The sequence below is a fragment of the Nansenia antarctica genome, assembly GCF_963989245.1.
Source record: "Nansenia antarctica genome assembly, chromosome: 2".
Classification (NCBI taxonomy): Eukaryota; Metazoa; Chordata; class Actinopteri; order Argentiniformes; family Microstomatidae; genus Nansenia; species Nansenia antarctica.
The window spans coordinates 32,575,044-32,588,303 of NC_137675.1; the positions used below are offsets into that span (position 1 = coordinate 32,575,044).

Sequence of the window (13,260 nt, forward strand, 5' to 3'; positions counted from 1 at the left end):
GTCAGGAGTGTCTACGTTCCCCTGTGATGGTCAGGAGTGTCTACGTTCCCCTGTGATGGTCAGGAGTGTCTACGTTCCCCTGTGATGGGTCAGGAGTGTCTACGTTCACCTGTGATGGTCAGGAGTGTCTACGTTCACCTGTGATGGTCAGGAGTGTCTACGTTCACCTGTGATGGTCAGGAGTGTCTATGTTCACCTGTGATGGTCAGGAGTGTCTACGTTCCCCTGTGATGGTCAGGAGTGTCTACGTTCCCCTGTGATGGTCAGGAGTGTCTACGTTCACCTGTGATGGTCAGGAGTGTCTACGTTCACCTGTGATGGTCAGGAGTGTCTACGTTCACCTGTGATGGTCAGGAGTGTCTACGTTCACCTGTGATGGTCAGGAGTGTCTATGTTCACCTGTGATGGTCAGGAGTGTCTACGTTCACCTGTGGTGGTCAAGAGTGTCTACCTTCACCTGTGATGGTCAGGAGTGTCTACGTTCACCTGTGATGGTCAGGAGTGTCTACGTTCACCTGTGATGGTCAGGAGTGTCTACGTTCACCTGTGATGGTCAGGAGTGTCTACGTTCACCTGTGATGGTCAGGAGTGTCTACGTTCACCTGTGATGGTCAGGAGTGTCTACGTTCACCTGTGGTGGTCAGGAGTGTCTACGTTCACCTGTGGTGGTCAGGAGTGTCTACGTTCACCTGTGATGGTCAGGAGTGTCTACCTTCACCAGTGATGGTCAGGAGTGTCTACGTTTACCTGTGATGGTCAGGAGTGTCCACGTTTACCTGTGATGGTCAGGAGTGTCTACGTTTACCTGTGATGGTCAGGAGTGTCTACGTTCACCTGCTGTGCTGTGATGGTCAGGAGTGTCTACGTTCACCTGTGATGGTCAGGAGTGTCTACGTTCACCTGCTGTGATGGTCAGGAGTGTCTACGTTCACCTGCTGTGCTGTGATGGTCAGGAGTGTCTACGTTCACCTGCTGTGCTGTGATGGTCAGGAGTGTCTACGTTCACCTGCTGTGCTGTTATGGTCAGGAGTGTCAACGTTCACCTGCTGTGCTGTGATGGTCAGGAGTGTCTACGTTCACCTGCTGTGCTGTGATGGTCAGGAGTGTCTACGTTCACCTGCTGTGGCTGTGATGGTCAGGAGTGTCTACGTTCACCTGCTGTTCAGTAGTGAACGTGGAACGTTTGCTCACTCCCCTCCACGGGTCTTTCCGACGGTCCCGTTTTAACGTTGGCGTCGGTTGGAGTGGTCAGGAGTGTCAACGTTCACCTGCTGTGCTGTGATGGTCAGGAGTGTCTACGTTCACCTGCTGTGCTGTGATGGTCAGGAGTGTCTACGTTCACCTGCTGTGGCTGTGATGGTCAGGAGTGTCTACGTTCACCTGCTGTTCAGTAGTGAACGTGGAACGTTTGCTCACTCCCCTCCACGGGTCTTTCCGACGGTCCCGTTTTAACGTTGGCGTCGGTTTAAGGTCTACGCGGAATGACATAAGCTTGTGTTTTGCACATGGTTTTAGGTTTTAGGTTTTTACTTTTTCATTTTTTCATTTCAGAAACAGAGAAGGAGAATGGAGCATGCGCACGAACGCAACAACCCTGTAAGGCGCCATTGTTGTTGTTGGCTGGGTTAGCGCATGCGGGTTACAGGAGAGGTGGGGCTATGGCGTCATCGGTTCAGGAAAGATGCGTATGGCTTGTAAAGACGGACATGCAAGGGTGGCGTCTTCAGGTTTGTTCACTCTGGGCCCCGTTTTTTTTTTTTTAAATAGCGTATTCAGGCTCCCAGAACACGGTTCCGTGTGGACAAAACGTCCCTACGATAAAAAACTTTGGCAGACACACCCAAATTCGTCTCTGTGTGGTCAAGGCCTTAGAGCTGACGCCACTGGTGGGCGGTAAGCAAGGTGGTGTGGAGTGTGTCTGCCGTACAGGTGGAGAGGACAAAGGACAGGTGTGAGTGTGTCTGCCGTACAGGTGTCTGTCTGCCGTACAGGTGTGGAGGACAATCGACAGAGAGGCTCTCCACTAGGGATGTCCCGATCCGATATTGATATCGGATATCGCCGCGATATCGGTCCTGAATGCTGGATCGCAGATCGCACCAGAAAAAAAATCACACAATGTGATGACAACAGTAGTAGTCAGTGGTCACGGGCATGAGAGTTGACTACCTGTGTGTAATGAGTCTGACAATGTCATGATGCTAGCTGGTGAAATCATAAACCATTTGCTTAAGTAATTTTTCGGTTATTTACATAGTCTGAAACTACAGATGGTAAGCTTTCAAATGATGCGTCATACATTGAAATCGGAAAGAAATTCAAGACGACACGAGTATTTGAATGTTGGTGCACCGAATGGGAATGCGACAGGAGAAAAGTGACTGACCAAACTAGGGATGCACGATATTATCGGCACCGATAATTATCGGCCCGATATTGGGAAATTAATGTTATTAAATATTTATCGGTTTTATACATTTTAGCCGATATAGAGCCGATAATATGAAGCCGGAAATATTTCCGGTTACGGTTGTCGCGCTCATGATGCTATCACCATGACGCCAGCAAACTAGCCGACACGTTAGCATCGTTAGCACTGTCTTCATTCCCGGCGTTCATAACGTTTGATATAGGCTGTGTTCGTAAATTCACTCTGAGACCGCCGGAGCGCACAATGGGTTCAACGTCATAAAGGGACCAAGTAATCTGATTGTACGAGAGGCATTCCAAGAGTGCTGATCAGACTTCTAGAGCGAATTTACGAACGCAGCCACTAGCCAGATAGCTACCGTCGCTAAACCTGTCAGACGAGACCGTTGTCTGGAAAAATGGGACAATTGAATGTTATTATGAAGCTACCAGCGAGCTATATGAACTCATACTGAACGATGTTACGAAAACATGCACATTTTGTTTTTCCATGTCAGTGCAATTTATTTTTAATTCTTATGCAAAACGTTTGATGGGCTTTATCACAACCTACCTCATCCGCATGCACTAAAAGTAGCATAGCCCAGCCCTTTTCAGTTGCTTTATTAAGCATACTATGCTAGCCTACTATGTGCCTTGTGTCATTCTGTTTATCTGCAGACTAAGCAGCCATAGGCTTTTGGTTCTATAAAAGTCTTTATTTTTGTATTGACTGATGCACTTTATTTTTGACACTTTTTTGATCTAATTACTCTTAGGTGAGCCTTTCTTGTTTTCATAAAAGGAGGCCAGTTCTTTGCTAAAAAAAGCATTGTGCACTGTCTATTAGGGATGGACGGTTTCCAATTATTGAAACCGAAAAACCGTCAGAGAGTAAAACCGGGGTTTTCCGGTTAACCGAAAAATACATAAAAAAAAAAAAAAAAAAAAAAAAGCGCCAATTTCAAATAATTGAGCCCTACTGCTACAATACACCAGTGTTTCCTCTACATGCATTTATTGGTGGCGGGCCGCCACGAATGAATTTCCTCCGCCACGAATTGATTCAGTCCCCCCCCCCCCCCAAAAAAAGAAAAAGTTCTCAAAAAAAATAAATAAAAAAGTTCTGAACATTTTAGCTGATTAAAATATATCTGATCCTAGATCAGCGCTATAATGGATGTTGACTAAAAGTGCACCTAAATCCACGCCCATCTCTCTCTAACCGCTGATCCAAAATCAGATTAATGACATTCAGTTGACGACGTGACACAAGGGCTCCTGATTGGTCTAAATGTGAACTGTGGTATTATTGTTAGTGTACAGGCCACCGTAGTGACATCAGGGGGGTATTCCATCAACATCGCTAAAGGGAAAATCCAGGTTTAGTCTGATAAATCTCACGAGAGTTCTTAAAAATATCCAGGCATATTCTGATAGGTCTCGCGAGAGTTATCAAAAATAAGCCAGGATTTTCCTTTAGCGACGTTGATGGAATACCCCCCAGGTCAGGTGGGCAGGTTACGACGAGACAACAAGAGACCGGTATTGTAGAGCTTACAGAGCGAGTTAAAATAAAGACACTTACATTGAAATACAGAAGGACTCGCGTGTATGTTTAATAGAATAACACGACATGGTGTCAGAAGTCCTGTAAGTGAGTGTTAAGAGTTAGATCGGCCGACAAGTGTCATTTGAGCTCGTGACGGTGAGAAGGGAGAAGAAAAGATGGATGCTAATGCTAACGCGGGAGCAGCTGCAGTCCAGAGAACGGCGCCAGTTTCAAGTGCTACGTTAGCAGACATTAGCAAGTCAAAAAACGATTCTTATGTGCCGTCACTTTAGCAACGACACAGTATTGTCAAGGGGAAAAGAAGGGGAGACGATTTTTTTATTGACAACGGAATTACATGCTGGAAAAACATGCAGCTAAAATTCAGGGAACATTTGGACAATAAGAGACACACGGGAGAAGTACGGGAAAACAGGGCTCATGTGGGTCTCATCAAAGGTAAGAGTTTGTTTTCTTTAACTCAGCTGATACTCAGCTGTTTACCGAATGCTCCATCTGACTGTGATTTTACTTCTGTAATGTGGTGGGTTGACATAATTCACGCACGGAACTATAGGTTGAGACTATTGTTCCGTCCGTAGTACCCAAGTTGTTTAGACTGTTCTATTTACTGCTTGAGTGTGTTGTTGACAATCATTCATGTCCTTCATTAACCCTTCTGCACCGAAATGTACCGCCGCCGGCACAAATCCGCACACAACATTGAAATTACCGTAATTTCTAAACGGTTTGTGCAATCGAAAAAATTCCAACTGTCCCTGAAAGCTGAGATGTTGCACTTCAACCAACATATAGGGTATTACGGTAAAATGTGACGTGACGACATTCTCAGAGTCCAAACACAGAGTGAAGGCGGAGAAGGAGTTTTACAAAATGGAGGAGGTTTTACAAAATGTTTGCGATCGTTCCCTAACCTATTCTGAAGCTTTGGAAACGATGAAATAGTCTTTGCTATCTCTCGAGGGTAAACAAGTATTATTAGTATTATTAAAAATGTCTCGGAAATCATTGAGGGTGTCAAAACCTCCATCTCGATTTATCCAGGACGACAGCGGGGACGTGATTTCGTCAGAGTGAGTTTTTTTGTTTTGTTTGTTGTAGCCTAACACATTTGTAGCCTAACTTTTTGGGTAACTCGCATAATATTTTCCTTCGGGATGAATGAGACTCAAGCTATAATCTTATGTTATATTATCTACATTACTTTTAGCAGCATGCCTTCTGAGGGGAGGAATGGAAGTATTGAGAGGGGAGAGAGTGCACACCACAGCCGTAACATCGGGCACGGTGCCGGCGGTGACAGCTTCAGAAGCCGGTCACCAATCAGAGCAACCGTTTGGAAAACGGAGGCAGACCCTGACATTGCCCCCAAACCACTACGGTTTGCTCCCAAAAGGAGCCCCGGAGTTCAGCCCCCCCTCAACACTGGGAATCCATCCCCAGGCGAAATATTTTTACAGTTTTTTGATGCGGAGATAATGAGAGTGCTGTGTAACAACACAAACAGCAAAGCAGCAAAGAATAAAGAGAATGGCAAAACATTTGTGTGGAGAGAGTTGACCCCTGCAGACATGAAGCAGTACCTGGGCATCATGCTTTACATGGCGGTGCTGCACCTGCCCAAGGTGAGAGATTTTTGGAGGAAAGAAACCATCTTTCATGTGCCGTTTCCAGCCACCATGATGCCCAGAGACCGCTTCATGGCCATTTCTGCCAATCTCCACATGAGCGATCCAACTGAAGATGTGGAGAATGACAGAAAAAGGGGCACTGAAGAATATGACCTCCTCCACCGGGTCAGGCCACTGTATGGCATGATCAGGAACCGCTGCATGGCCATTTACCATCCCAGGCAACACATCTCTGTCGATGAGAGGATGGTCGCCACCAAGGCCCGGTTGTCCATAAAACAGTACATGAGGGCAAAGCCCACCAAGTGGGGGCTGAAGTTTTTTGTTCTTGCTGATGTAAATGGCTATACCATCGACTACAGGCTCTACACCGGCAAGTCCAAGTTTGCCACTGGGAAGGGTCTGTCGTTTGATGTTGTGGCTGACCTGGTGAACAAGAACTTCCTGGGCTCTGGTTATCACATATATTGTGATAACTACTACACCAGCCCAGCCCTCTTCAGACACCTCGGCCAGCAGGGATTTGGGGCATGTGGAACCTACCGGCAGGGTAGAGTTGGCACTCCATCCTCTCAGGAGAATGCTGTGTGTAAAAGGTAATAACAGTAATAATACTATCTAGACAGAATAATAATAGTAATAATACATTTGATTTTATTTGTAATGCACTTTTTGTTTGAAACACCTCAAAGGTCACCACGAGGAACCATCCGGTGGATCAGGGATGGTAACCTGCTCTTTGTAAAGTGGATGGACACGAGAGAGGTGTCCATGTGCACCAATGTCCATCCAGTCTACACTGGCGAGACGGTACTGCGCTGGCAGAAGACAGGTATTGACATAATGCTGTAATGTAACCTTTTTGTCAGTTGATGAATAAATGACAGGAGCAAAACACATTGAATTACCATTGTGACAATGTGCACCCTCCTTTTCTCTCCTATCTATCTAGCTGATGGACAAAATGAGAGGGTCCCCATCCCCAGGCCCACAGCTGTCGGGGAGTATAATAAGTACATGGGGGGTGTTGATACATCTGACCAGATGCTGGGGACAAACTCTGTCCACCGCAAAACCAGGCGGTGGCCTATTACTGTGTTCCAGCACTTTGTGGACATTAGTATGACAAACAGCTACATAGTCCACAAGGAGCTATGTAAAAGCAAGCAGGAGGTATGTAATTGTACTCTTCTGTATTTTGCACTGTCCTGTCTTGTCCTTGCACCTTTTGTATGCTTGTCTACTTATTGTTATGCACCAACATTCCAAAGCAAATTACATGTATGTGTGAAAACCCCCGGCAAGAGTAAATCTGATTCTGATTTTGTTTCAGGGACACATGACACGCCAGGACTTCCAGGAGCAGCTGACTGCCCAGCTCCTGGGAGTGCCACTGCATGGCAGGACGAAGAGGATCCCCAGCCAGGGCCATTTCCCTGTCCCTGTGAGCGACGGTCAGGGGAAGGGCAAGACCGTGAGAGCCACCCTGGGGAGAAAGAGGTGCACTCTGTGCAAAAGAAACACTCCTTGGAGATGTAGAGAGTGTGGTGTGGGCCTCTGCCTTCAACTCGACAGGAACTGTTTCACTCTGTACCACGACTGAGTACAGTATACAGTCTGAGTACAGTCTGTATATAGTTAGTTAGTTAGTCCTCTTCACCCCGTTGAGGGGCATAGGGCGTCCACCAGAGCTCTCCATCTCACTCTCTTTTAGGCCTGGGCCTTTGTTTTTGTTGACTAACACCTGGATCTTGCTTGTGAGGCATAGCTTGTGTATATAGTCTGTTCTTAATTATTTGTATAATAGTCTGTTCTAAATCATTTGTATATAGTCTGCTCTTAATTATTTGTATATAGTCTGTTCTAAATTATTTGTATATAGTCTGTTCTTAATTATTTGTATATAGTCTGTTCTAAATCATTTGTATATAGTCTGTTCTTAATTATTTGTATATAGTCTGTTCTAAATTATTTGTATATAGTCTGTTCTTAATTATTTGTATATAGTCAATTTAATTTAACTAAAAACCCTCTAAAATCAATTCCGTTTTTGTGTTTTTCTTCCCTCAAAACATTTCAGTAATGTCAGATATTGAAAGCTGAAGTAATCCTGACAAAAGGAGCAAAGGCATTTACTCACAGGACATTATCTGACATTTTTACAGCCAAAACATTACAAAATACTTTTATTCTTGACTAAAAACCTATAAAACCCAATTCCGATTTTCTTTTTCCTCCATGTCACTAATCACTAGAATGGTCATTACTCTTGAACAATATAAGATATTTCTAACCTGTCTTCTATTCTGAATTGCCAACAGAATTGTGCATGCCTCATACCCTCTAACTTTCCTTCAAGCTTGTAAGTAAAATGGTTTAAAATGCAGTTTTCTGATGGAGTATGGCAGCCGGAGAAGATTTTTGTAAAGATTGCTGTGTGAAATCTGCTGGATAAAGGATAGTTATTCTCAAATAATAAAATAAACATTGATACCATTTAAAAGTACTAGCTCTTCTCTTTAAAATGGTCATATCATTTTTGGCTCTGTGATGTAATATGAAAACACCAAAAATGTTCTTGTATCGGAATGCCATATTCCGGAATATGAACATATGAAAATATAAATATAAAATTAGGTCTAAAAGGGTTAAACGTTTAGCTTTGTCATTTGATACGCCGCCTACGACTACCATCTCTCTGCACTACAGTAAACAGTTAATCAGTAACGTTAGCCGCTTTTGTGCTCATGTAGGCCTACTTCGTATTATATTATAGCTGATGATCTTTGTGTGTGTGCATGTGACTGTCAGTCACAAGTTTATATTCTGTATATTCTTTTTTTTTTTTTTTGGGCCATCTTCTAGTTTTGGCTGTGATTATAAAAATAAAAAAAACGCTGTTTTGAACGCGCGTGCGCGTCACGGCCATCCGCCACCATTGTAAAAATTCCTGGAGGAAACACTGTACACTCATGTCGAACACCATTAAAACACCGTAAGCACAGTCGCAACACATTTAGGCTACTTAGTTTCACAAATATAAGTGGAAAGGCAGACTTTTGTAAGCTACACCATACATGAAAACACATGAACACTTAACACACCAGCTCCGCTGATCCAGGGTGCACGCCTGCACGGAAGATCATCTCTTGGAACAGCGTCTTCATTGAATGAACTGCTTTCTCAATATCTTGGTTCTTAGACAAAGTTTCAGCTGCTGCTCAATGTATTTAAATATTTGAATACTGCTCAATAATCACTGAAATATTAGACTTAGAATTATGCAGTGAACATACTTAAAGCTTTTCATAAAAACCACATGCCGCGAGACTGACTCGTCCTGAACTGTCGTAAGTCAATCAACAAAGAATGCCCCATCAAAATAAAAGTGCCCATGGTAGAGCTGTCAAAATAGAGCTTTCAAAATAAATGTACTAATACAGATAGAGATAAATACAGAACTACCTTTGCGTCACTAAGTGACCGCGTATCTTCTGAGACATGCGTTCTGTCATCACTTTCAGTAGCGCCTTCACACACAGTGGCGCTGTGCACAAACACTCTTGATCCGTATAGCTCTTGTTTTATTATATTGTGGTTTAGTAAATACTGCACTTGGAGTTACATTCAATGCATGATTTGTGCTATAGAACATAAATAAAGTTTGATTGATATCAAATCAAATCACATTTTATTTCTATAGCGCATTTCTTACAAAAGTGACCCAATGCGCTTTACAGAGAGCAGCGAAAATGATCTTATTAAATGTAAGCGAGTAATTGTAAAAAACCTTTCTTATCTACCAATAACTGAAGGCAACTATCTTTCCCATAGAGTGATTCGTTACCCTTAAATATAATCCCAATTAGATATTAATCCTCAGTTATTCTTCACAACTGACCAAACCTCTCACTCATTGCGCGGCAGATTCAGACTGTATCATTGTTATTTTCACACACGACAAACATGTGACATGTTCCAGTTTTATTCTTATTCTATTTTATTCTTCTATAAAAAAATAAAAAATAAAAATAATAATAATCCGGTTTCAGACGGTTTTGATAAAAAACCGTTTCTATTTTTATAAACCCCGGTTTTCGGTTTAACCTAAAAACCGTCCATCCCTACTGTCTATAACAGATTTTGTTTGTTAGAGGAAATAATAAATGAACATTTGAAGAGTCAGAAGTGTTCTCTTTGTTGTGTTAACAATAGTGATGTAAGTTAGATTTGGTGAGATCACTATGGAATATTAAATCATCAATCTTTGCTCACTACATAGCCTTTCTTACCTTCAGGTGTGCATGAACTACAGGTTATCAACTGTGAAATTATATCTGTTCTCATATCGGTTATCGGCCACGAGAAGCGGGTAAACATCGGTATCGGTTGGAAAAAATGCATATCGTGCATCCCTAGACCAAACCACAACAACAAACGCTGCTAGCGGCTAACAGTGGACCATCGCTAGGAACGTCTAACTGCGTTTTTATATCATCACAACATACTGAGAGAACATGGACATGCTAAAAACACATAACTATTCTGAATGCATCCGTTTGCGTGTCTGTTTTCAGTTTAGCGCTGCCTCTCTGGGAGCCCAGCCCCAGTTCATCAGCTCCCTCACCTCCACTCCCATCTTAACTAGATTAACACACAGTCCTTGCTTTTGAACACGTTCTAAAACGAGAGTATGTTTACAAGTCATTATCACTTACTGGTAGCCTCCGACAAACGAGAACAGTTAATCCAATCCACAGATTATAAGTATTTAGTGATGGTTAAACTGTTTTTTATTATATGGACTGGGTACAAAAAACGAAAACCAGATATTGTTGACACTCCTTCGATTCTGCGACTGGTTTCTGGTCTCACCAGCGGGCTACACTTTTAAAAAGGGTCCTATAATTGATTTGCCATTTGTAAGAGAAGATAAATAGAATACAAACCTGAAGGCACTAAAACTAGAAATCAGACAGTAACTCTTTTTTTTTTCTACAATGCTGAATGCTGCTGTTTAAATTGTTTTAACCAGTTGGTCACTGAGTACTGCAGAGTACTGTTTTTGTTGCTTGAATAAAGGCTGGCAGTCTTTAATAGCCAACTGTTGTTGTGGACTATACTGGGGAAGTATTTGTTATTATTCAGGAGTAAAACAATAAATACTAATATCGGATCGGTATCGCAGATACCTGAAGCCCAGGTATCGGTAGTGAAAAAATGGGATCGGGACATCCCTACTCTCCACACACCCACCACGGCTCTACATCCTCCTCCGCTGCACATCACCGCCAACCAAACTACTGGCATCTTCTGTGTCATTTATTTGTCACTGCCCCTTTACCTAGGGGTAGTGGTGGTCTAGTGGATAGTGAGTTGGACTTGTGATCGGAAGGTTGTGAGTTCGAATCCCGCCTGAAGCCACACCACTACTAGTGTGCCCTTGAGTAAGGCACTTAGCCCTCAGTTACTCCAGGGGGAATGTCCCTGTAATTCGTAATTGTAAGTCGCTTTGGATAAAGGCGTCTGCTAAATGGCAAAATTATTTATAGTGAGATAGCAGGGGTGAGAGGAGGAGGAGGAGAGGAGGAGGGGAGGAGGAGGAGGTTGAAATAGGGTATTCGGAAAAGAGTTGGTTGAATAATAAAAAAAGACCCTTCTGAATGTGCGTTCTGCTTGAGGAATCCCATGCTCGGGGTAATGATTTACTTGTTGGATGGCTTTGAGTAGGCATTACCACAAGAAAGGTCCGTGGCTGGCTTTGTGTGTACTGTTGAATTAGGCCGAAATATGACTTAAGCAATTCAAGGTGTGTTTTGGGTACACACTTGATGTTGGGCTATATCCATGCGGAGGCTTTACGTTTGTAAGTCACTACATTGAGAGATTGAAGAGCATTCATTAATGAACACACTACACTGACAGATTTTCACATATACACATAAGAAAATAGAACTTCAATACTGTGTGCATTGCTCTCTACACATACACAGTGTAGCCTAGGCCTATTCAACAGGAGAGAGAGGCAGGCCTTTTCAATGCACCACTGAACATCCCCCCCCCCCCCATCAATCTAACCACCACAGGGGCAGGGCTGTGGTGAGAGGGGTAGTAAACATCCTCAATCCCATCACTCAAACAAAAGAGAGTGGAACACAGGAGGCGGGACCTTTAGCATTTTGGGGGTAACAGCGCTAATGTATCATATCGCAAGCAGTGCATTGTGGTATATGAGGAGAAGATGAGGTTCTCAATAGAGGGCAAGAGAAAAACGAACGAGAAATGAATGCCAAAGCAAATGGTCCCTAAAGAAAGTGCTCCACGACGACAACAAAATCGGTTTGTTTTTCTCGAACTAACGTGACATATCACGATGGTGTCAGCTTCCACTGAGGAGAGAAGTCAGTCTGAGTGCATACCAACAGGAAGTGGAGGAGCGTGTCCAGAAGGGTCATGGGATGGAAGAAGAGGGTTACTAGGGTTGCAACATTCCCGTAAGATAGGGAAACTTTCCGATCATTTTATATGGAAAACCCTATGGAAACTATGGCAATTAGAGGAACATTTCCCAAAGTTATGGGAATCTTGCAACCCTAGTTACTACCCATGCCACGGCTGGCCTTACTCTATGCTCTACAGAGAACACTAACAGTGTCCTTTCTTCCCTTTAGGCTGACTCTCTCTGCTCTCTCTCTCACACACACACACACGGACAGGAAGTCACACTTCCCTAATAAAGCCTGATTTATACTCCTGCGTCGAATTTACGTGCGTCTACGCCGTAGCCTACGCGAGGGCTCTCCAAGTTTATAGTTCTACGTTCGTCCGCGGACCTCGTCGCGTTGGTCGGTCGGTGTACTCATAGCGGCATAATAGCGATCAAAAAACTTATTTTTGTTATGCTTGTTGTAAAGAAAATGTCTATAATGCATTGAAATGACAGTAAACTAAGATAATAAGATGGTTATCATACATTTTCAAATCTTTATTAATAAGTAATTACAGAAAAAGTAAATGACATTTCTGTCATGACTTCCGCATTTACGAGAGAGTCGGAATGTGACGCTACCAAGCGGAGCAATCACAGTTCTTATAGATAACTTAACATTAAATTAAAATGTCTATCATAAATATAATTTAAACCCAACGAACAGCCATGGGGCTCCCTGTAACTAATAATTTATTTCTAAATAAACAGGATTGTACATCTCGTAAATGTGAATCGCGCTCCTTATAGGAAGGCTGTGCCTGACGCTTCCATAGGGCGCTCTACTCAAAGTGGCATAATAGCGATTTTTTTTTATATGCTTGTTGTAAATAAAAGTTCTATGATGCATTGAAATGACATTAAACTAAGATAATACGATGGTTATCATAATTTTTCAAATCTTTATTAATAAGTAATTACAGAAAAAGTAAATGACATTTCTGTCATGGCTTCCGCATTTTGGCCGACGAGTCGGAATCTTGTCGGAATCATGTGCTACCAAGCGGACCAATCACAGAGCTTACGGTTGCGTAGAAACTGACGCGTAGTTACATTTTTGGAGAGGTGCGCGTTAATCTTCGCCGTAGCCTACGCCGTCGATTTTACGCAGAAGCATAAACTGGGCTTAAGGGTTGGTCTCATAAAGCATTGATGCATTG

The 13,260-nt window shown here is 43.0% G+C and overlaps 2 protein-coding genes across 5 annotated transcripts in view; one reads left to right on the forward strand and one right to left on the reverse strand.

Moving 5' to 3' along the window:
- Nucleotides 1-13,260, reverse strand: part of ldb1b (LIM-domain binding 1b) — a 72,320-nt gene that overhangs the window by 38,565 nt on the left and 20,495 nt on the right. The window lies entirely within an intron of this gene.
- Nucleotides 5,461-7,216, forward strand: LOC308151727 (piggyBac transposable element-derived protein 4-like; the record flags this gene model as incomplete). The annotated part of the gene is made up of 4 exons (XM_080524640.1): nt 5,461-6,209; nt 6,306-6,445; nt 6,566-6,786; nt 6,947-7,216. The coding sequence occupies 4 exons, from the start codon at nt 5,461-5,463 to the stop codon at nt 7,214-7,216; spliced, it is 1,380 nt and encodes a 459-aa protein (XP_080380766.1).